General features: G+C 38.4%; 1 protein-coding gene across 4 annotated transcripts in view; it reads left to right on the top strand.

Annotated features, from left to right (window-relative positions):
- SORCS1 (sortilin related VPS10 domain containing receptor 1) overlaps positions 1-21,319 on the top strand; it is a 510,277-nt gene that overhangs the window by 430,416 nt on the left and 58,542 nt on the right. For all 4 annotated transcript variants that reach the window (XM_021699529.1, XM_021699531.1, XM_021699532.1 and 1 more), the window contains exon 18: positions 5,079-5,250. In XM_021699529.1, coding sequence (XP_021555204.1) covers positions 5,079-5,250 — 172 coding nt within the window. The remainder of the gene's footprint in view (positions 1-5,078; positions 5,251-21,319) is intronic.

The raw sequence follows: 21,319 nt of genomic DNA, 5'->3' as shown, positions 1-21,319 counted from the left end.
TCAAAATAAAGTCACATTCCATTTACTAGTCAAAATAAAAGACTTGTGCTTCCACCCTGCTTAATACAAGGAAAAATTTTTCCCTTCACCTAGTCTCTTCCTGGTCTCCTAATCACAAGGTTGCTTACTCACTTTAAAGGATAAGTCCTGAGAACTGTTCCTTTGAAGAGAGAAACTCTTAGAACCTGCTCAGTCAGCCATGGAACCACATTCTTTCTGAATGTTAAGGCTGTTACAGGTGTTAAGTTAAGGTGTTAAGGCTACTACACAGGGTTTTTGTTGGTGTTGTTGCTGTTTTTGAAACATGGGCACATTGGGTCTAGGAAGATTTTAAGTCTTAGTCATACTCTGTAGCCACAGCTAGTCCCCTTCTCTATCCCTAAGCCTTGCTCCATTATTTGTTTTGTTGAGGGTTGTAACACAGCACTTTTCCCTTGAAAGCAAAGGCATGTTGTACGATCCAAGAAAATAAAACATTTAAATTCTTCACATTGTGAGCACAAACGAGGGACACCATAGCTCAGTGACAGTAAGACCTGCTTTGCTTCAAGAAGACCTACAGTTCCAGCTCTAGCTTGGACATGACGTGTGATAACTACTCTAAAACGGCAAGAGACAACTTCACAGAGAAACATGTATTCTAATCTGATTTTTAAAGAATGAATAAAAGCTTGACAGGAGGAAAGAACATCCCAGAAAGAATGAACAGCACAGGAAAAAAGAAGGCATGCAGGTTTGAGTATGGCCTGAGCTCAGGAAGCATGTTGGGAAAGAGCTGAAACTGGAGAAATGCACTGAGGAGAGATTGCGGACTGTATTTAAAACTTCAACCTGATGCTCTTTGAATAATCCCATGGGAAGTTGTGAATGCATCTAAGAAAGAATTGACGTGGTCCGATTTGATCTTAAGATTATCTTGGCAATAAGGGTGCCACTTCTATTTTCTGGGAATTTGCTGTATAATAGCAAGTTGATGTTTAATGCTTTAAATACTAACTTTTTAACTAATTACTGATATTTTAGTATTTATTAAGTTTCTAACAATGTGCCAGATTTCAGGCTAAGCCCTTTTCAATGCAGTATCTCACTTAATCCTCCCAAGAATGTTGTTGAAAGGATTCTATAATTGTCCCTATTTGATAGGCAGAGAACCCAAGCATTAGAGAAAGGTGTGGTAACTGCCCAGCTTCAAACAGTAAGTACCTGAATTTAAACTCAGGCAGTTTGGTTCTACAACGCTAGTTTTAACCACCAGGGCAGTGGTCTTTAATTCTGGATGCACACAAGAATCACCACGGGAACTTAGAACAAAAACAAAAACACACTCAATAAAATCATAACATAATTAATTCTCAATTAAATCAAGACCCCTGGGAGCAGGATCTTGACATCCATTTGTTTTAAAAGTTCTGGCAAGTGGATCTAAAGGACAGACAGGGTTGCGATCTGCTGAGCTAGACTATACTGTCACCTTAACATACAGTGGATAGTCATAAACATCCATATTCCACCACCACCCCCAAATCACAAGAGAAACCAAAAAAACTATTAAATAACAAAATCACAGACTATGAAGTCCTTCATGGCTTTTTTCCAGTTTTACACTCACAAAGAAAAACTATGGCCTTGATCTGTGTTAAGACTGGCAGGAAGCGCAGAAGAAAAATCAAATAAGGTGGGGGTAAAAAGGAAAAGGTGACAAAGGGGTTTCGGGATGGGAAGGTTGAAGTTGGGGCTGTTGAAGTAATAAGACACTATCTACTGATGAGCGGTCGCTAATATCAAAGGCACATTTGCAGAAAGTTTCCTTTTCAGTAATTGTACAAAGACTCCCTTGCCATTACAAAGCACTTTTCTTCTTGGTGAACTGAAGAATGCTTTACCAACTAAATGCATCCCAGTAATATTCAGAGCTTAGGTCCAACATAATCATAAGTTGCCTTGTTATTATGGAGGTAGCAGCCCCATTTAATAACATATTAAATGCATTATTCATTTATGTAACTCAGACCCAGGGACAGCTGCTGGGATGAAAATAGAACCATTCTGTAATGGAAAAAGCAGGTGTGTGCTTACTTGAGTAAATGAACTCTGTATTTCTGCACACAATTTTCTTCTAAATTTCAGGGACAGGTCTGGCAGGGCTAATGTGATGCCATTTTCATCCAGGAAATAAAATGGTTTCAGAATGCTTTTTAATGAGTGTTTTAAAAAAATTACCAACAGTCTTCTCTGTGGCAGAATCCCGGGGGGGGGGGATGGATTCGTGCTTAGAATTTAAGCAGAACTGTTGCTGCAGGATTCAGGAAAGCCCGAGGCAATGATTGGTCAGAAGAGCGACAGACAAAAGGAATGTTCTCTAGCTGATGATGCTGGTGGTGATGGTGAGCCCATGCCTCCAGAGCCGCTCGCCAAGACAGTCACAGGTGGGCTTGGATGCTGAGTGATTAAAAATCATAAGCTACCTTTAGTTTGCATGGCGCCTTGCCCCTGAAACACACAGGGAGTTTCTGATGCCCAAACTCACTGGGGTGCTGTAATTACTATGTGACATTGCTGGTCATTTTCTTGCTACCATTGCTAGTACCAGAATGTCAGCATTCTCCAGTGCTGACACCTTTTTTTTTTTCCTTCTCTCTCCCACCTGCCATTATTTTCTCTGTTAATCAGCATGCACTCATAAGCACCTCCAATGGATTTACTTAAATAGTAGATGGAATGATTGTTAAACATGCTCAGGCTTGATAATGACCAGTGGAATGAGTAGGGATCCTAGTGCAAGAGCAGAGAGTTCCAGGCTGCCTGAAGGGCTGGGTGCTAACTCCTTAGTTCCTGGATTGTGAAGAGAAGCAGGGACTCCAAACATAAGGATTAGTCACAGCTGGTTCATGAGGGAAGTGCTTGAAAGGTTTGGGGGCAGTAGTAATAACCACCTGCTGTGCAGTTATTTGAACACTTAAAATGTCACAGTCATCCCACTGTGGACCCCCTGATTATCAGCTTTGCATGTCCGCAGGGACAAGGATGCCCTCAAGGAACTTAAAGTTCATAGTCACACGCAGGAGGACAATCATATGAGGCAGAAATGGGTTCCTATCAATAAATCCTAAGGATCCTTGAAGAGTTTAGAGGAGAGACAATCTCATTCCATTTAAAGAGGCAGTACAGTGGTGGTAAAGAGGATATTCTAGAGACAAATTGTCTGGGGTCCTGACTGGGTGATCTTGAGAAAACTGGTTAACTTCTATGAATCTTAATTTCTTCATCTGTATGTTGAGAATAATAATAATACCTTCCTTAAGCAGAACTATTCGGGATATTTTGAAGATAAATGACAAAAGTCATGTTAAGAACTTAGCACAATGGCAAATGTAGGAAGTACTCTCTACATATGAACTTCTTACTATTTCAATTACTATTTTACTATCACAGGAAGAGACAGAAGAGAGAAGCTCTAACTCAAAGTGGAAGTTTTAGGCAGCTGATAGAGCATGTAGGGAGATATAGAAGCAGGAAGAGCAAAAGAAAATAAATACTTTCAAGAGGCTTGAAAGAGAGGTTTGACTAGGGCAGATGAGCTTTCTGGTGAGAAAGAATTCAGAGATGTAGTGCAGTTAGCTTGTGGAGGGCTTCATGGACAAGGTTATGGGATTTATGACTTATCCTAAGGACATTTGGAGGCCGTGAAGGTTATGAACAGGTAGGAGAAATAATATTAAACAAAAATAACTGGCAACACTTCATAAGCACTTGCTAATCGTCAGGGTTGTTTTAAATACTCTGTGTACATTAATCCATTTAATTTATACAATTACCCTATGAGGTGAATTAAATATTAACAATTGACCTTGTAGTGATCCATAGCATTCAGAGTACTTTCCCAGACAGTATTTAATTTGACTTTCTCAACCATGCTCTTAGGTGGTTGAGCCCAAGACTCAGGGACAGAGGAAAGGGTATTGGCCAGATTTGAAGGGGTTGGAAAAGTATAGTTTGCAGGTCATATGTGGCACACTGCCAATATCTGTAAATAAAGTTTTACTGAAACCCAGCTGTCTCCGTTCTTTTGTGCATTATCTATGTCTACTTCTATGCTACAAAGAATTGAGTAGGGACAAAGACCATATAGCTGGCAAAGCTAGACCATTTCCTGTCTAGCCCTTTATATTAAAAGTTTCTCAACTTCTGGTCTAGAAGAGTGGAAAGATCTTAGACTTTGCTTCCACTCTGAGCTTTACCACTCTAGGTAAGCAGGCTTGGGGAGTCTGATATATGAGTATTCAGAGTGGTTACTGTGGACCCCGCTCAAAAGGATGATGAACAGATAACATTGAAGCTTAAAGTCTTAAAGATGAGTTGTCCTAAAACCACAGATTCTAATTTATTATGAATCTGATAAATTGCATAGGGCAAATTTGTAGAATGATCTTTTTTTTTTTTTCCTATTAAAGCTAAAATAAGAAGAAATAAGCAAAAGAGGAGGGAAGATTTACTCAATATGCAGACTGGTCTCCTTAATAGGAGTTTTCAATAGTTAGCCAATATAGTCCCTCATAAAATATTGAATAAAAACTATTAAATTTAGCCAACATTCTGTATAAAACTCTTACCATAGCGTCCTCTGTGCGGCTAATGTTAAATTACATAATCCATAACAATCTTTGTCTGAATCACAAATTCCCTTGCAATCTATAGTACTCATTCTAACCCTCAGTTATCTAGTCTTTAAAGTGTCTCCTGGATTATCCACATATATCACTTCAAGATTATAAACATAGTGAGGGCCAGGACCATGCCTTCTACTGCTGTGCATTTCCCACAGCTCTGAAGTGAAATGATTCATTGAGTGGCTGAATAAAAGAATTCCCTTGAAGTGCTAACAGTAGGTACAGTATGTTACTATGATGATTTGTCTTTCCGTTGGGTGCTTTGTATGAATTAGTTCTAGTCCTCATAGTGCTGTGAAGTGTAGTTCTTCATAGCCCTCTGGGCTACACGGTAATAGGTCCAGCTTAAAAAATGGGGAGTGATCCGAATTGTAATGAGCTGGATTACCACTTGAGCTTTTCTCCATGTAGGTATAGGAAAGTCGTTTCCAATAACTGCACGGACGGAGTGAGAGAACAGTACACTGCCAAACCGCAGAAGTGTCCTGGAAAGGCCCCGCGAGGGCTGCGCATCATCACTGCAGATGGAAAGTTGACAGCAGAGCAAGGGCACAATGTTACCCTCATGGTGCAGCTGGAAGAGGTAGGACCAGATCCCCAGCCACTTTATCTTCTGGGGTCAGTGATTTTTCCTAGGAAATCAGATTTGGTGTACGTGTGTTTTTGTTTTAATTTTTTTTTTTTTTCATTTTAAATATTGTTGACATTTGGGCGCCTGGGTGGCTCAGTTGGTTGAATGTTGTTGACATTTTTAATTTTTTTCTACTTTTGGCTCCTTGGTTTGTTGTTGTTGCTCTTATTTCCCCTTCCTCAACTATTCTCATTTCACTGCAAGCTGTTCTTCACTCTTGCTTAATATATCATTTCTTGGAAGTTCTTTTTGGATTTAACTGTGCCTCATTGGCATTTCCAGCCCAAAGTTTTCTCAGAATACATTAATGGTATTCCAAAAATAATTTAGCGCACACACATGTTCAGCCTAACAGATACTAATGCTGTCTTCCTCTTTCAACCTGACGTCTTGGCATTTCTTTTCCAAAGGCAGCATGCTGGTCATACCTAAAACACTAAGGCTAATCTAAATATAATTGAGTATACTTTCTTTGGTGATTGAACGTTTTTAATTTTGTAGCATCTCAGTGATATCATTATGAGCATCAGTGACTGACAAATTATGGTTATCTGAGATTCTGAATATTTAGATAGTGGATAAGATAATTTATACCATGTATTTTTAAATATGCACAAGCATTTTTATCATCTTATAAATGAAGATGTTCTCTGAAGGATAAACAATTTCATTAAATGATCTCAATTATCAAGCCAGACAGTCCTGCCTTCAGCCAGGTCTTCTGAGTATTAAAATATGGGCAGCACCGTGCTAGGCCTTGAGAGCACAAAAGGATTTAAAAAGTTAATAATGATACCAGGATTAAGACCTCCATCATTGACTTCCAGCTTCTTCTGATAGCTCAGTGGTTTTCAATCTTTAACATGAATAAAAATTAGCTGGTGAACATGTTAAAACAGTTTTCCAGGCCCCATCTCCAAAGATTCTGATTCAGTAGGTTGAGTGGGGCCCAAGAATATGCATTTATAATAGGACTATAGGTTATGCATTGTGCTCCAAGAATAAACAGAACAAAACAAGAGCAAAGTCAAAGGGAATAGAGTAGCCTTTAGAGGCTCTGAGTGTGACTTGAAAGGGAAAAGATGAAGCATTTAGGATTACTTTGTCAGGATTGATCAACATTATTGGTATTTTAATTCCTGTAGGGAAGACAACTGTGAAATAATGAGTTTGAAATTCTGGCTCAGATGATGCTGATGCTTCAAGGACCGCTTAGAGAACCATCCCTCTAACCTAATACTCCTTTCTGTTATGTCCTTAATAAGTGCCTTTCAGCCATACCCAATCTCCTAAATACAAGGTTCCCCAAAATTCTTCAGCTGGAAGTAGAAAGATACAGACCAATTTAGGCCAATTGGAGTTGCTCACATTTCACAGAAATAAAATCTTTAGGCTTCTGCCTGAGGCTATGACATATTAGCTCGCAGAAAATCAAATATATATGTATATATTTAGAGCAGGAGTGAGATTCTGAGAGAGACAAAGAGAGACATAAGGAGGAAGAAGAGCATGAGAGCATTGTCATGAAGATTTGGGCAAACGGAACCCTTTTCCTCAGAGACGGGAAATTCATTGTAGCAGTCCAACAATTCATGCTGTATTTGCCCTCAGGGACTTTGCCAATTCATACATCACACTGTAGAAGAGGTCAGGTTTCAGATTCCCAGTTAGAAGGCCAGACAGAAAGTCTTCACTAAACAACTGGCAGTAGGCTCACAAGGCTGCGAAGATAAAAATTGACTTCAGGTCAGATCCCAGAGAAGAAGGAAGCATAGAGAAGTAGCACCGTATTCTGTGCATTTTTTCTCTCTGAGCTGTGTGGCGATATCTTAAGTGATACAAGCAAAAGTCAGGTATAGTTTTTAGAAAGTATTACATTTTGAGGAAATAAAAATTAGAGCTCAGGGACTATTAAGAAGGAGAGCCCTGGTGAATAATACAACACTAGATTCTTGAGACTCTTGGAAAGCTCCATCCTAGGAGTGAGGACACCCCAGAACTAGATCAGGTTCTCTAAATGCTGAAACCCAATCTGGAATTATTTCAGTCTCTGAAGGGGTTAGAGTGATTTTCCCCCATCCTAAATCTGCCAGAAGCTAAAATGAATCCTCTTTAGAGGAAAATAACATAAATCAGAAGCCTTACCTATATTTTTTCATATAAAATATTGGGTTTTTAATTTAAAATATTACATATATATCAAGAAACAGGACCAGGAGGAGGAAAAAAGCATCAGAAAAAAGAACAGTTGTCTGAGATATGATTAATATGTTCATGAATATAGGTCAAGACGGAAAATGCAACCCTCCATCAGTCATCAGTAGGAGGCAGTAACAAATGGAAGTTGTAGAAATAAAGATATAATAACTGATATTAAGGGGCACCTGAGTGGTTCTGTCAGTTGAGCCTTGGAGTCTTGGTTTTGGCTCAGGTCATGATCTCCTGGGTGGTGGGATGGAGCCCCAAGTCAGCTCCACACTCAGCAGGGAGTCTGCTTGAGGATTCTCTCTCCCTCTGCCCCTCCCCTCCCATCTCTCTCAAATAAAAAATAAATCTTTTTTAAAATAACTGGTATTAAGAAGTTAGGTGGGTTGACAGCCAACTGAACCCAGATGGATAGAGAATCAGTTAACTGGAAGAAAGGACAGTTGGAAGTATAACATTTGAAACATAAGAGAGAAAGGATAGTAGAGAAAAGTGTAAGAAGAGACATGTGGAAAACAGGGAAAGGGCCAACATATGTAATTGGAGGCTTAGAGGGGAGAAGGAAGATAAGGAGACAGAATCCATTTTGAAGGGATAATGTCTAAGAATTTTCCCAAACTGACAGGAGGTATCAGTGTATCAATGTTGATTGGAAAGAATCCACAAACCCCAAGCAGGATATATACAAGGAAAAATAGGTACTTAGGTATCATATTCAAACTATTGAAATCAAAAAACAAAAAGAAAAATTTAAAAGCAGTGCATAAGAAACTGGAATGACATCTTTGAAGTGCTGGGGAAAAACACAAATGTAGAGGTAAAATAGAGACATTTCTCAAACAGAAACCAAGATGAGTCATATAAGATGATTTCTATAAAAAGAAACACTAAAGGTAACTCTTCAGGCATAAAGAGAATGAACCCAGATGAAAACACAATAGTGGAAATAATGAAGAGCAAGAAAGAGGGCATATATGTGGGTAAATTGAAATGAATAATAACTTTGCAGACCAATAATGATAATCCACTGTGGGTTTAAATACATATAGAATTAAAATACATGACAACAATAATTCAGTATGTATTAAATGGAGTAAAAGTGTTTTAAGTTCCATGAAATGTCTGTGAAGAGATAGAAGTACTAATTTATATTAGATACCAGCATGCCCAGAATATGTGCTTTAATATCTAGAGAAACAGCGAAAAGAATAGAGAATATTTAACTATCAAGCTATTGGCAGGGAACTGGAATAATATTAAATGTGCCTCATTAATACAAAAAAAAGGCAGGAAAGAGAGAAAAAGGATCCTAATTACAGCTGAGACTAATAGAACAGATACTGAAATGGTATATATAAACCCAAATATTATCATTAATTACATAAAATGAATAGTGATTTTTGTGGCTTGTGTAGGAAGTCTGTGTCTAACCCAAGATTGTGAAGAAATTGCACCACAGGCTTTTTTCTTTAGCTTTCACATTTAAGTCTATAATCTATCTTGAATAAAACCAAGGTTTAGGTATGTTTTTCCATTTGCATATTCAGTTGACCCAACACCAGTGAAGGACAAGTCTTTTCACACTGACTTGCTATGAGTCTTTGTCATAAATCAGTTGAACATATCTGTGTGGATCTACTTCTAGATACTTCATTTTGTTCCATTGGTTTTTATTTTTGAACCTGTGTTAATTGATAATTTAAAACACTTTTTATTTTTTTTTTTAGAGAGAGAGAGAGAGCATGGGAACAGGAGGTGGGGTAGAGGAGGGAGGGGCAGAAGGAGAGGGATAGAGAATCTTAAAGCAAGCTCCACTCCCAGTGCAGAGCCCAACATAGGGCTTGATCTCATGACCCTGAGATCATGACCTGAACCAAAATCAAGAGTTGGACACTTAACCAACTGAGTCACCCAGGTGCCCCTAAAATACATTTTAATTTCTCTAGATTCAGAGTTAGCCTAGATTAAAAATTCTCTGAACCAATAGAAGATCATACATATATATATGTGTGTATATATATATGTGTGTGTGTGTATATACACATATATATTATACATTATATATAATTATATATGATATGTTTATAATAGCATAAAAACATTGCATACCTACAGGAAAACCTAACACCTTATTTTCAATATCTCTACCCAGAAAACTACAACACATTTGGAAAAAATTTTAAAAAACATAAATGTATGGAGAGATATACCATGATTGTGGATTGGAAGATGCAATATTACGGAAAGATGCCAATTTTCCCCACATTGATCTTATATTCAAGGCAATTTCAGTAAAATCTCCAGCATATATTTATGGGTTAAAATTGACATGATCATAAATCATATGAAAAAGCAAGGGCTCAAGAATAGCAAAGATAATCTTTTTTTTATTGTTATATTAATCACCATACATTACATCATTAGTTTTTGATGTAGTGTTCCATGATTCATTGTTTGTGCATAACACCCAGTGCTCCATGCAGAACGTGCCCTCTTTAATACCCATCACCAGGCTAACCCATCCTCCCACCCCCCTCCCTTCTAGAACCCTCAGTTTGTTTTTCAGAGTCCATCGTCTCTCATGGTTCGTCTCCCCTTCCGATTTCCCCCCTTCATTCTTCCCCTCCTGCTATCTTCTTCTTTTTTTTTTTTCTTAACATATATTGCATTATTTGTTTCGGAGGTACAGATCTGTGATTCAACAGTCTTGCACAATTCACAGCGCTCACCACAGCATATACCCTCCCCAGTGTCTATCACCCAGCCACCGCATCCCTCCCACCCCCCACTCCAGCAACCCTCAGTTTGTTTCCTGAGATTAAGAATTCCTCGTATCAGTGAGGTCATATGATATATGTCTTTCTCTGATTGACTTATTTCGCTCAGCATAATACCCTCCAGTTCCATCCACATCATTGCAAATGGCAAGATTTCATTCCTTTTGATGGCTGCATAATATTCCATTGTGTATATATATATATATATATATATATATATATAATATATAATATATATATATTATATATAATATATATATATTATATATATATATATATATATATATAATATATATAATATATATATATTATATATATATATATAATATATATATATATATACCACGTCTTCTTTATCCATTCATCTGTCAATGGACATCTTGGCTCTTTCCACAGTTTGGCTATTGTGGACATTGCTAGCAAAGATAATCTTAAAGATGACTCCCCGAACTGGATGGCTTATTTTATCAGATATCAAGATTTATTATAAAGCTACAGTAATTAGAAGTGTGATGATATATATATATCCTACATACACAAGCTAATTAAGAAAGGGACTAGTGAGTCAAGAAACACACACACACACACATATATATATATATACGTATACACACACATACTCTTTATGACAAATGAGACCCTGTAATACAGTAGATAAATTATAATTTTTTCAATAAATGGTGTGATGACATCAAAATCCATGTGGGAATATATGAATCTTGATCTCTCTTAACACAAAAAATAATTCCAACTGGAATAATTTTGAAAGATTAAAGTGTTTAAAGGAAAATGCAGAAGAGTATCTTCATGAACTTGGGTTAGGCAGAGATTGTTTTAAAACAGAAAACGAAACCCACTAAGTATATAGAAGAATACAGTTTGATTAGACTACATTAAAGTTAGGAATTTCCTTTCTTCAAAATATACTATTTAGAAAATAAACAGAAAATTTGAAAAGCCCTGGAGGGTAAGAAGTTATTTGTAATACATAATTTTAGTAAAGCACTCATACCCAGAAAAATATAAATGAATTCTACAAATCAGTAAGAAAAATTCTGGCCATGCTATTAGAAAATGCACAAATGACTTAACTGGACTTTTCAAAGAGGGTAATCATATAGCCAATAAGTGTATGAAAAAATTCTCAGCATCGCTGCTTATCAAAGAAATGCAACTTAACACTAAAATAAGATATTACTGAGGCACCAGGATGGCTCAGTCAGTTAAGCCTCTGCCTTCAGCTCAGGTCATGATCCCAGGGTCCTGGGATTGAGCCCCGCATTGGGCTCCCTGCTCAGCGGGGAGCCTGCTTCTCCTTCTCCCTCTGCCTCTCCCCCAGCTTGTGCTCTCGCTCTCTCAAATAATAAATCTTTAAAAAAATAAAATAAAATATTACTGTCTACCCATCAGAAGATATATATTTTAAAGTACAAGTAATATCAAGTGTTGTTGTTGGAGCAACTAGTCATTCATACAATGGTGTTTGGAGTATAGATTGTTATCACCATATTGGAGATCTGTTTGACATTAACTACTAATCATTTTATTCTTCTGTGAATATACGCACAACCTATGACCCAGAATTTCTATTCCTAGGTATTCAGTCATCAGAATGCATACAAATATGCACCAGAATGTACATAAAATAATGTACATAGCAGACTTACTCATAAGAGGTCAAAACTGGAAACATTTATCAACTATACAAATGAGAATTAAGTTACAGTATACTTATAAAATGGAATGCCATAGAACAATGAAAAAGAACAAACTATTGCTACCTACAAAAACTTGGATGAATCTTGTATCTACTATTATGCTAAAGAAATCAGACTGAAAAAAATACGTATTGTATGATTCTATTTAATTAAACTTCAAAAGTAGGCAAAACTAGTTTATGGTGATAGAAGTGAGAGCAATAGTTACCTTTGGAGGGGAAGTGGCAGGGAGGATAAGGGGATACTGGAAACTTTTAAATTTTTGTTGATTAATGGATGCATTCATTTTGTAAAAAAATCAAGCTGTATATCTGATTTACATATTTTTCTTTATGTCTATTATGTTCAACAAAAAGCTTACTTAAAAGTCATTTGGGGAATTCAAATAGCATTGATTTGTACATTTTGTATTTAGGTCTTTAGGGCAAAAAAGAAAAAAGAAGGAACACTTTGGGGACATTTAGGGAAAGATTTATTTTCTGAGCCAATCCTATACCCTGTGTCACCCTGCATAGTGAATGTGAAGTCTCCTTTCCCAGGGATATAAGGAACCTGGCTATGATAACTTACAAGAACATGATCTTTTGAAGCAGCAGATGTTTGTGCTGGAGCAGGCTTCAGAATTCAGATTTTTGTTCCATTTCTAAGAACATAATAGAGCAAGATCTGAAACAAGAACTCAGGCCTGGTTGGCTCTGACCTTTGTTCATCCCCCAGGGACATAGGCCAGGCTCTCCTCCAACCAACTTTGCTTTCGATGTAAACAAGATCATCAGGCATCTCAGATTTGGCTGAATGATGTGAGAACAGATGGGGGAATCTGGTTCTAAGATGTGTAAATTCATGCCTTCTGGGCCCAAGAAGTGAAAAAAATAACAAGTTAGTTCATTCCACGTGAGTGGGCAAAGCTACAACAGCAGGGAGGAAATCTGCTACCTTCAGCTGTCAGACCTGGCCCCTTGATGCTCTTGTCTCATAGTGCGGGGTACAAGCCGAAAAGACTGTCCCCACATCAAGAGGCCCTGGGGACCTCACATTCAACTGTGGGATCCTGTGCTGATGATTCACAAGCTCTCCGTACAGAAACAACCTGTTTCTCTATTACTCTTTGGATTATATACATAGGCATGGGTGATGCATGTGATGAGCAATGCAAAATAAATGAAAGCAGAGTAGCTCTGAGAAGCTGGGAGCCTTGAAATTTGACACAGTGATAACAATTCGGGTATCTAACACTGAGCATTAACTGTAGTCCGGTTTGTGAATGCTTTTTTGGATTGTCTCATTTAGATCCCAAGCCTATGAGAGTAGGTGTTATTGTCCTTATTGCATTTTACAGATGGCCCAGCCAAAGCACAGAAAGGCAAAGTCACTTACCTAAGGTCACACAGCTACTTAAGTATCAAGTCAGGAGTCAAATCCAGGCTCTGCAGTATCCTGTCTTTTTATTACTTCTCTCTGGTGGAAAGAACCATTTCCTGGGAAAGAATTTCCCTAAGGCTCCCTAGTAACACTTCAGTGGGGGGCAGGTAGTAACAAAGACCAAAGAGTAGAAAGAATAGGTAAAATTATCTATGCCCTAACCAGTCTGGCCTATAGCTACTGCTATATTCCTAGACACTGATCAATATATAAAACATGATTTTCCTCCTGGATTTTCTGAGAATATTCATGACTTGTGATCAGTTCATTAAAAACCATTTCAGCAAAGACAGATTCCAAATCTTCTCTGGGTTTCCTTCTCTTTGTAAAATTATATTTTTATTGAATGGCTTCCCTGTATCTGGTATTGTTTTATCTATTTTGAAGAATATCGGAAAACATAGGATAAGAATGCAGAACTCTAGGACTTTGTCATCCATGTATGCCAAACTTCTCCAGAGTCTTGGGTATGATTTAGGCTCTCAAATCCAAAACCAAAACAAATACCTCTGACATATGCCATTGACAATACATGGGGTCTGTATTATCCCCCCCAAAATCTCTGAGTCTACTTCTCATTTGAATCTGATGCTCCTAAATTTACTTAGAATATAATATTTGGCTCTTGCCACCATACCTAGTGCCAATTTTTCATAACAGTAGGGACATTAATGCCAAGCTTCTGATGCTCCTTGAGCAACAAGTCCTCAAGGTGCCAAAGGGACCAAGAGGTCCCCACTACATTCTGATCACTACACTACAGTGTGATTAGTGCAGAAGTAGGCATAAGATTCTCCAGGTTGGTATAATATTTTGTCATTTGGGCACCAAGGATTATGCCTCTGTGTCTCATGGCTTACTCATAGTTCTGCTGTCTCCCATAGAATTGTCTTCTCTCTGTGAGGTTGGGTTGGGTTGGGTTGGGTTAGGGAGTGAGGCAGCACCCCTTTCTTTGTCTCCAGGTATGTTCTATGTAGGGACCATCTTCTGTGCATTCCAACTGAAGTGTGAGTGACCTGAGGAATCAACTGTCCCATGAAGTAGTTAGACATATGTGTTTGTTTCTTCTTCAACACATATCTTACTAAGTTCCAATTTTATATCGTGTACTTTTCATTCAAGACATATTCATTTTGTGGAAACACATGTTTTAGGTTAACTAGGGCCTCTGCTGTATCAAGTTTTAAATAAAAAAATCTAACTGCATGAAATTGAAAATTGTAAATATTTTATATGCATTCAAAACAAAAATAAAATTTAATTTACTGCATTATATTGTAACAGTATTTTTGGCTGCCCCCATTACATTGTAAATATCATTAAGATACAAATCATGCCATGCCTGGTCCCAGCCCTAGCATCTCTTCTCACTGTGCCTGACACATTGATAGGAACTCAATAAATGTGTGTGGATTTGGATAGTCTTCCCCAAGGAGTGTAGAGATAAAGCCCGAACTTAAAAGGAAAAGACTCTTAAAATTTGAATAACATCCAAAACATGTTAAAGTCTTCATCTGAAATCTAAATTCCTTCCTTTATTCTATACTAATGCATGTCCTAATTCTAACATAAGGATATCAATGAAAACCTTGCTAAAATCAGAGCAAAGAAGAGAACTTCTTATTGCCGGAAGATAATCAAAGGCTAGATACACTGATGCTAGCTCATAACTCCATGCACAATAGTATGTAACTGAGTCAAAATTTTGCCGATTTGACATAGGCAAGAAATGGAATCCTTTCCTACAAATAGCATGTGAGGCCACCCTCTAATTCTCAGAGACAGAAATAGCTCCTTCAAAATCCCAAAGCTTGGCTCACACCTGTTACTCAGGACCACATAAGTCTGTAGAAGCTTATGAAAAGCCCCATTGTCAAGAACTGCATCCCTGCTGTTTTCAGGGTTCTCTCCCAACGTACTGTAATGAAGGAACCTTCATCAGAAGCAACAAGGCAAAGGAGACCGTATTTCTTCCATCCCAGACTCCCTTGTTGTGGCTGATCCAAGAACACATGTACACACACATGCACACCCTCTGCATTTATGCATCACTGTTTCCTTGAGGAAACAAAGGACAGTTGATCCAGAAACCAACCAAGAGGGGAGAGGAAGTGTCCGTAAAGGTATATCTACTTAGCCAAACATTTTCCTAGTACACCTGAATTTTAGGAAGCCGATCGAAAGTATTTTGCACTGAGAGCCAGGTATCCAATGAGGGGTGGCATCTCTGAGACTTGCTGAAGATGAATGTTCTCTGGACCACTAATGAGCACCTAATGAGCCTATAGACTTTCAGTGCAATAACTAGGCTTCATGGAGAAATCCAATGTGAGGACCTGAAGGCACAGGATGGATGGCAAAGGGCCTAATCAATCAGTCTTAAGAACTCAACAAAACTGATTTGGAAGGCATTCATTTGAGAGGACTGCTAGGCAGAAGTAGTGTCTGCATGTTACTGAAGATAATTAAATCTGTTTTAAACAGCTGTAAGAATAAAGAGATGCAATTCGCTGCATAATTTAAGACTTTTAAATTAAATCTGAGGCAAGGGACTAAAATTAAAACTTTGATCTGTATCTCATTGTCTTAATACTTCAATTTACATACAAAGACTGGAACTTAATAAGGAAAATTCATGATTATAACTTCTTCTGTGAGATTTAACTCCAAAACGTGAAGGCTGTGTCCTCATTAAATGGATTTCAATGATCTGTAATTTCACATACATTGAAAGACTTATGGGCAGCATAAAAGTAACCACAGTGTAATAACACTTCATAAATATTGCAGGATGCTGCCAGCCATCGGATGGCAGAGAAGATGACTCTTGATAAAATTTGCTGTGAGACCCTCATTTGTTGAATTCATAAAAGAATTTGACCTACTTTTTCATCTGGGGAAAAATTGGGGCTTTTAGTAATGGCACAAAGAGTTCGCAGGCACTGGTAAGTCTGGGCAGGTATCTTTTCTAAGCCAGCCCAGATCTGACTCAGAAGCCTTGGCTGTTTTCTCCTTCCACACAAACAGGGGCTGATTTCTATGAGCCATGGTGACTTAAAAGGCTTTCTCATGTATTATTCCTTACTCCATTCAGCTTTATTCTCTTTGACTCGAGCAAGGTAATTGAGCCACTTCATTTCTTATACCTTGAGGCTTCAAGTTACAAAGGAAAAGAGGGAAATGAGGCGGGCAATATAGGTTGTCTTTAGCCAGAGGCCTAGCATCTGAAGTTCAGCTTGTCTTAGTTAGCGACTCTTCCTAAGGCTCCAGTTTTCCTTCCTCGGTTCTGGTCCACAAAGGTTGGGGTGTTGCTCTTCTTTAGAATTTCAGGGAATCAGTGTCTGCAAAGAACTTCATTCTGCCTTGATAAGCAAAGAGTGATACCTGGCTCATTACTGAGAGTTTCAGTTCAGTGCACATCCCAACAAGTGGGGTCATAGTTTTCATGTAGGAAATAGTCTCCAGATAGATTTTCAGTCTCTCAGCCTATCTGCTTTAGGCCCCGCAACAGTGGCGCCCCATTTCTTCCCCATGGGTGGCCACCACCCCTGAATGTGAGAACTTCGCCCAACCATACAAGTTTTGCCCAAGTGTCTAACTTCCTCAGGTTTCTGGCTTTGCGCTTTGCCTATTCCATGACTCGCAGCCTCATCAGCTCGTTCCTTAGTGTGACCCACCATTGATGTGCAATGGAAAGTCTCCACCCTATGACCAACAGCACTTGAATAAGCTCTACTTCTTCACCTGAGAGCTGAGATTACTTTAGCACCTGAAGGGATGCTGGAATATGAGTAGATCTTCAATAATGCCCATAGCAAGAATGATAGAATTTAAAAATAGCTGGTCCCCTACACTAGATTTGATGATTAGGATCATGATCATTCTGCCTATCTTTATAAGAAAAGAAATTGAGGTTGAAATATAAATTTCATTTCAAAGGGCATGTAACTCCCAGGTTACTGCCTGACTTCTGTAGGGCCCCTGCACATACAGTGCCTCTGTAGAGCTCTGTAACATCACTTAGATCTCTTAAGAAGCTAATAATTTGGAAAAGTGACAAAGTAACATCCAGGGCAAGAAATCATATATCCATTTCATAGATAAGATCTTATGACTTGGTTAAGCCTAGCAATAATATATAATGCTAGATATAAAAGTTTTGAAAGCTATTTAGAAATTTTGAAAACATAACATAAAACAGTGTAATGATTCCAGTGTTTTGTGTGTGTGTATGTATGTGTTCATGTGCTTCTCATCGGCTAGTATGGCATTTACCAATCTAATGTTGATCTCTCTGGGTAATAGGATTATGAGCAATTTGAATTTACTTTTCCTCATTTTATGTGTTTCCTACATTCTCTTTATAAATTTTTCATGGCTTTCTCTTTTTTTTTCTTCTTTCTTCTAATTGAGCTAACATATTTCTATTACATATTTTACTACTAGGAAAAACCCATTGCATAGGTTTATTCCTAAAGCCATCTTACCACTTTTTTAAAAAAGCATAATTCTGTTCTTATTACATACCTGAATGTTTTACTTTTAGAGTGATTTTCAAAGTTTTTGAATAAAAACATCTTTATGATTTTTGTTATTTGGTGGCACCATAGTTTTCCTACCAAAGCCTGCGGAGCTAATTCCTAAAACCATCATGTAGTGGTAAAGGTGTAGTAATGTCCTTTATTACCTAAAAAGTATTTTCAAAACATAATGGGTCAAGGTTCTGACCTCTTTCTACCACAGTGTCTAGATGGAGTAAAGAGACCTCGGCTTACAGTTATTTATTTGCTTACACAAGCCAAATGTTCCTCCAGCCTTATGGTATTCTGTTCCATTCTAAGCCAGACACCTAGTACAGAAGACATAAAAAGGGAATGTGGAAATTTGCTGTTCATTCAAACACATGGTGCTGTGGCTCATTTGCAAGTGAAGGATTAAACCATTTAGTGATGTTCCAGTTGGAAATTCTTGGTCTGAGTGTTAGATCCAGAAGTATTTGGATATTTAGTGAGATAAGTCCCAAGGCTCAGAGTTCTCAGGGAAGGGCTGAGCCATCTGCATTTCATCCTAAAGAGGGTGAAATATGTATCCAGGCAAATGGTTTGGTGGATCCGTAATCTGGTCTTCTGGCATCACTGACCTTGTCAGACCTGAGTTCTCTGGTGAAATCTAAAACCCCGTGCACGCACTGCCCTCCTCACTGGTGTGAATGTTCTTCCTCCAGGTCAGAGTATCCAAGTCCACTGCTGCCTTTTCCTGCAAGAGGTGCAGGGGTCGGCATCTTCAGAGAGGCACCTGTACTCTGGATAACCATCTCTGAATAGACAAGGGGAGAAGCTGACTCTGTAATTTGCAGTTATGCCAGTATCTTCATATCTTGGGATTGTGTCCAGACCTCAGTTTTGAAGCTGAAGAGAAAACCATAAAGCATGAATTGAACCAAATATTCAGGAAATACTTGCCCAGCTGATCTAGTGAGGCAACCTCAGCTTTCACCAACGTTAGCACCTCTTAAAAAGGATACCAGAGAGAACCAAGACTTGCTTAGGAACAGGAGATAGGGCATTTGCAACTACCTCTTGTCATAGACTGGTGTTGTCTGTGCTGGAAGGACTCAGTTTACCATTATAAAAGGACAGGCTCGACAGTTATAGCAGTTGATTCTTGCTTAGAGTCCTTTCACTCTTGGTTGAATATTCACATTGGCAGGGTCTCCCCAAACAGGCTTTGCAGCTCCCATAGTATTTTATAGAGCCTGGCATATTACACCGGGCTCCTCTTACATCGCTACTTAATGAAGAATTTGATCCATGTTGGCATTTCTCTAAAAGGTTTTAGTTACTGAAGCTTACAAAAGCTTTCTGGTTTCACGTATGAGTGAATACATTCTTCAAGAGCACCCACCGGGAATGAGCACAATAAAATAGTAGAAGTGCTCAACTTGGAGTTAAGGAGAGCTTGCTTCAAACTAGTTTTTGGCAAATTTTAGCAGTCTTTTAGGGTCGAAGATTAAATGAGATACTATATAGAGAACAGTTATTATTTCTGCCACAATAAACTCTCAAGAAATGTTCTCTTTTCTCCTAGTGACCACAAGGATATGTTCTAGAACAATCTTGCATACTTTATATTAGAAGTCATGTGTCATAGTTCACTCTTATTGAATAAGCCCAAGGTGGATAGCACTTCTCCCCATGAACTTACTTCTACCAGCTGACAAAAATCTCTTCTTTGAAAGCTCATTGTACCATAGTCCTCTCCTTTCCTTTTTCTTGTCGAGACTCCGCTAACCTGAGTCTAACTAAACCTACCTGGGTATGCAAAGCACAGGTAGGTTACTGTTATTTCGTGCTCCCCACTCTACTAAATATTCTTAACCTTAAAAAGAAAGGGCTGAAATTTCTAATTTTTGTTTCTGTCATTCAATGCTGCTTAATCATTTTTTTAAAAAAATCTTAGTGTGTGGTCAAAAGAACATTAAAAAGAACAGAAATCTAAGACCAAAGTTGGTTGTATTCCATCATCAATCTGTTATCAATTTGTGTTACCTTCTGGTTATATCTCATATACTTAATCAATATTTAAATATTGATTTACAGTAATGGTAGAAATAGAATGTTGTGTTTTGCCTTGTTGCTTGTGTTATACCATACTCCACCCCCCCCATTTAAATTTGGTGAACTCTCTACTTCCCTTCATTTACTCCCTCCCTCTTTTAATCCTAAATGCTGGTCTCTCTCTGCCCCTACCCCTCTGGGGGGAATCAGTGTTAACAGACTGGGTTATATTTGCCAGCACCTTTATGCTCATACAGACACACACATATGCAGTACATACCCTGTTATCTGCTGTGTTTTTGTTTGACAAAAAATGGGTTATACTAAAGTCAGTTCTCTACAACATAGTTTTTGCTACATGAACTTTAAGATCACTTTCAACACTGAATTCCAGGGAAGCCTGAGGCAAGCCTGAGCTTTGCAGGGGCCAGGCTCTGACATATGAGCCCAGTTTCTATCTGCAGTGAGTCTATAATGCCTTCAGGAGTGTCTTGGAGTCGCATTTTTGGATGAGGCTGTCAGTATTGAGTTACTATAGTATTTGTTTTCCCATTTTTCTCTCAAGCCATGTTGCAGGAACTCTGATAGGTTCACACACCTTCCATTGCTCAGGTTAATCTTGGCTCCTTAGTGGCCATTTGATATATTTATTTTTCTATTACCGAAGTCAGTAATGCCCTTGGAGAATCCCCATATGGATTTCTTTTTTTTTTTTTTTTTTTTTTTTTAAGATTTTATTTATTTATTTGAGAGAGAGAGAATGAGAGACAGAGAGCATGAGAGGGAGGAGGGTCAGAGGGCGAAGCAGACTCCCTGCCGAGCAGGGAGCCCGATGCGGGACTCGATCCTGGGACTCCAGGATCATGACCTGAGCCGAAGGCAGTCGCTTAACCAACTGAGCCACCCAGGCACCCCCCCCATATGGATTTCATGTGGCTTTTGTGCTTTTCTTGGGCACATCTTTTGATAATATTCTCAGTTCTGTATCTGTATCAGAGCAGGTGACGAAAGGGCATAGGTCTAAAAAATGTTATACGGTAGCCTAGATATTTGCCAGCCTAGGAGCCATTTCAGGAATTGTGACTTGTGATTTATTAAATGGAAGTAACTCTCAATTATACGGTGCATTTTCCTGACTACTGAGTTATGAATACCTGTTGTTCCCCATATTCTCTATCTTCTTTATGGCTTGCACACAATACCGTTTCACCAGCGGGAAGACATCAGAATGCAGTATGGCGTTCATGCTAATCCATCTTTCCACTTCTAAGCAAAGCTTTTGTCAGAGGGGGAAAGAGTCAAAGCCAGGGATGGAGCCTAACAAGAAAAGAAACCGAAATCT

Source organism: Neomonachus schauinslandi, chromosome 6, assembly GCF_002201575.2.
Source record: "Neomonachus schauinslandi chromosome 6, ASM220157v2, whole genome shotgun sequence".
NCBI lineage: Eukaryota > Metazoa > Chordata > Mammalia > Carnivora > Phocidae > Neomonachus > Neomonachus schauinslandi.
The sequence above is the reverse complement of the archived record's forward strand: the minus strand, read 5'-3'. Positions and strand labels throughout refer to the sequence as shown.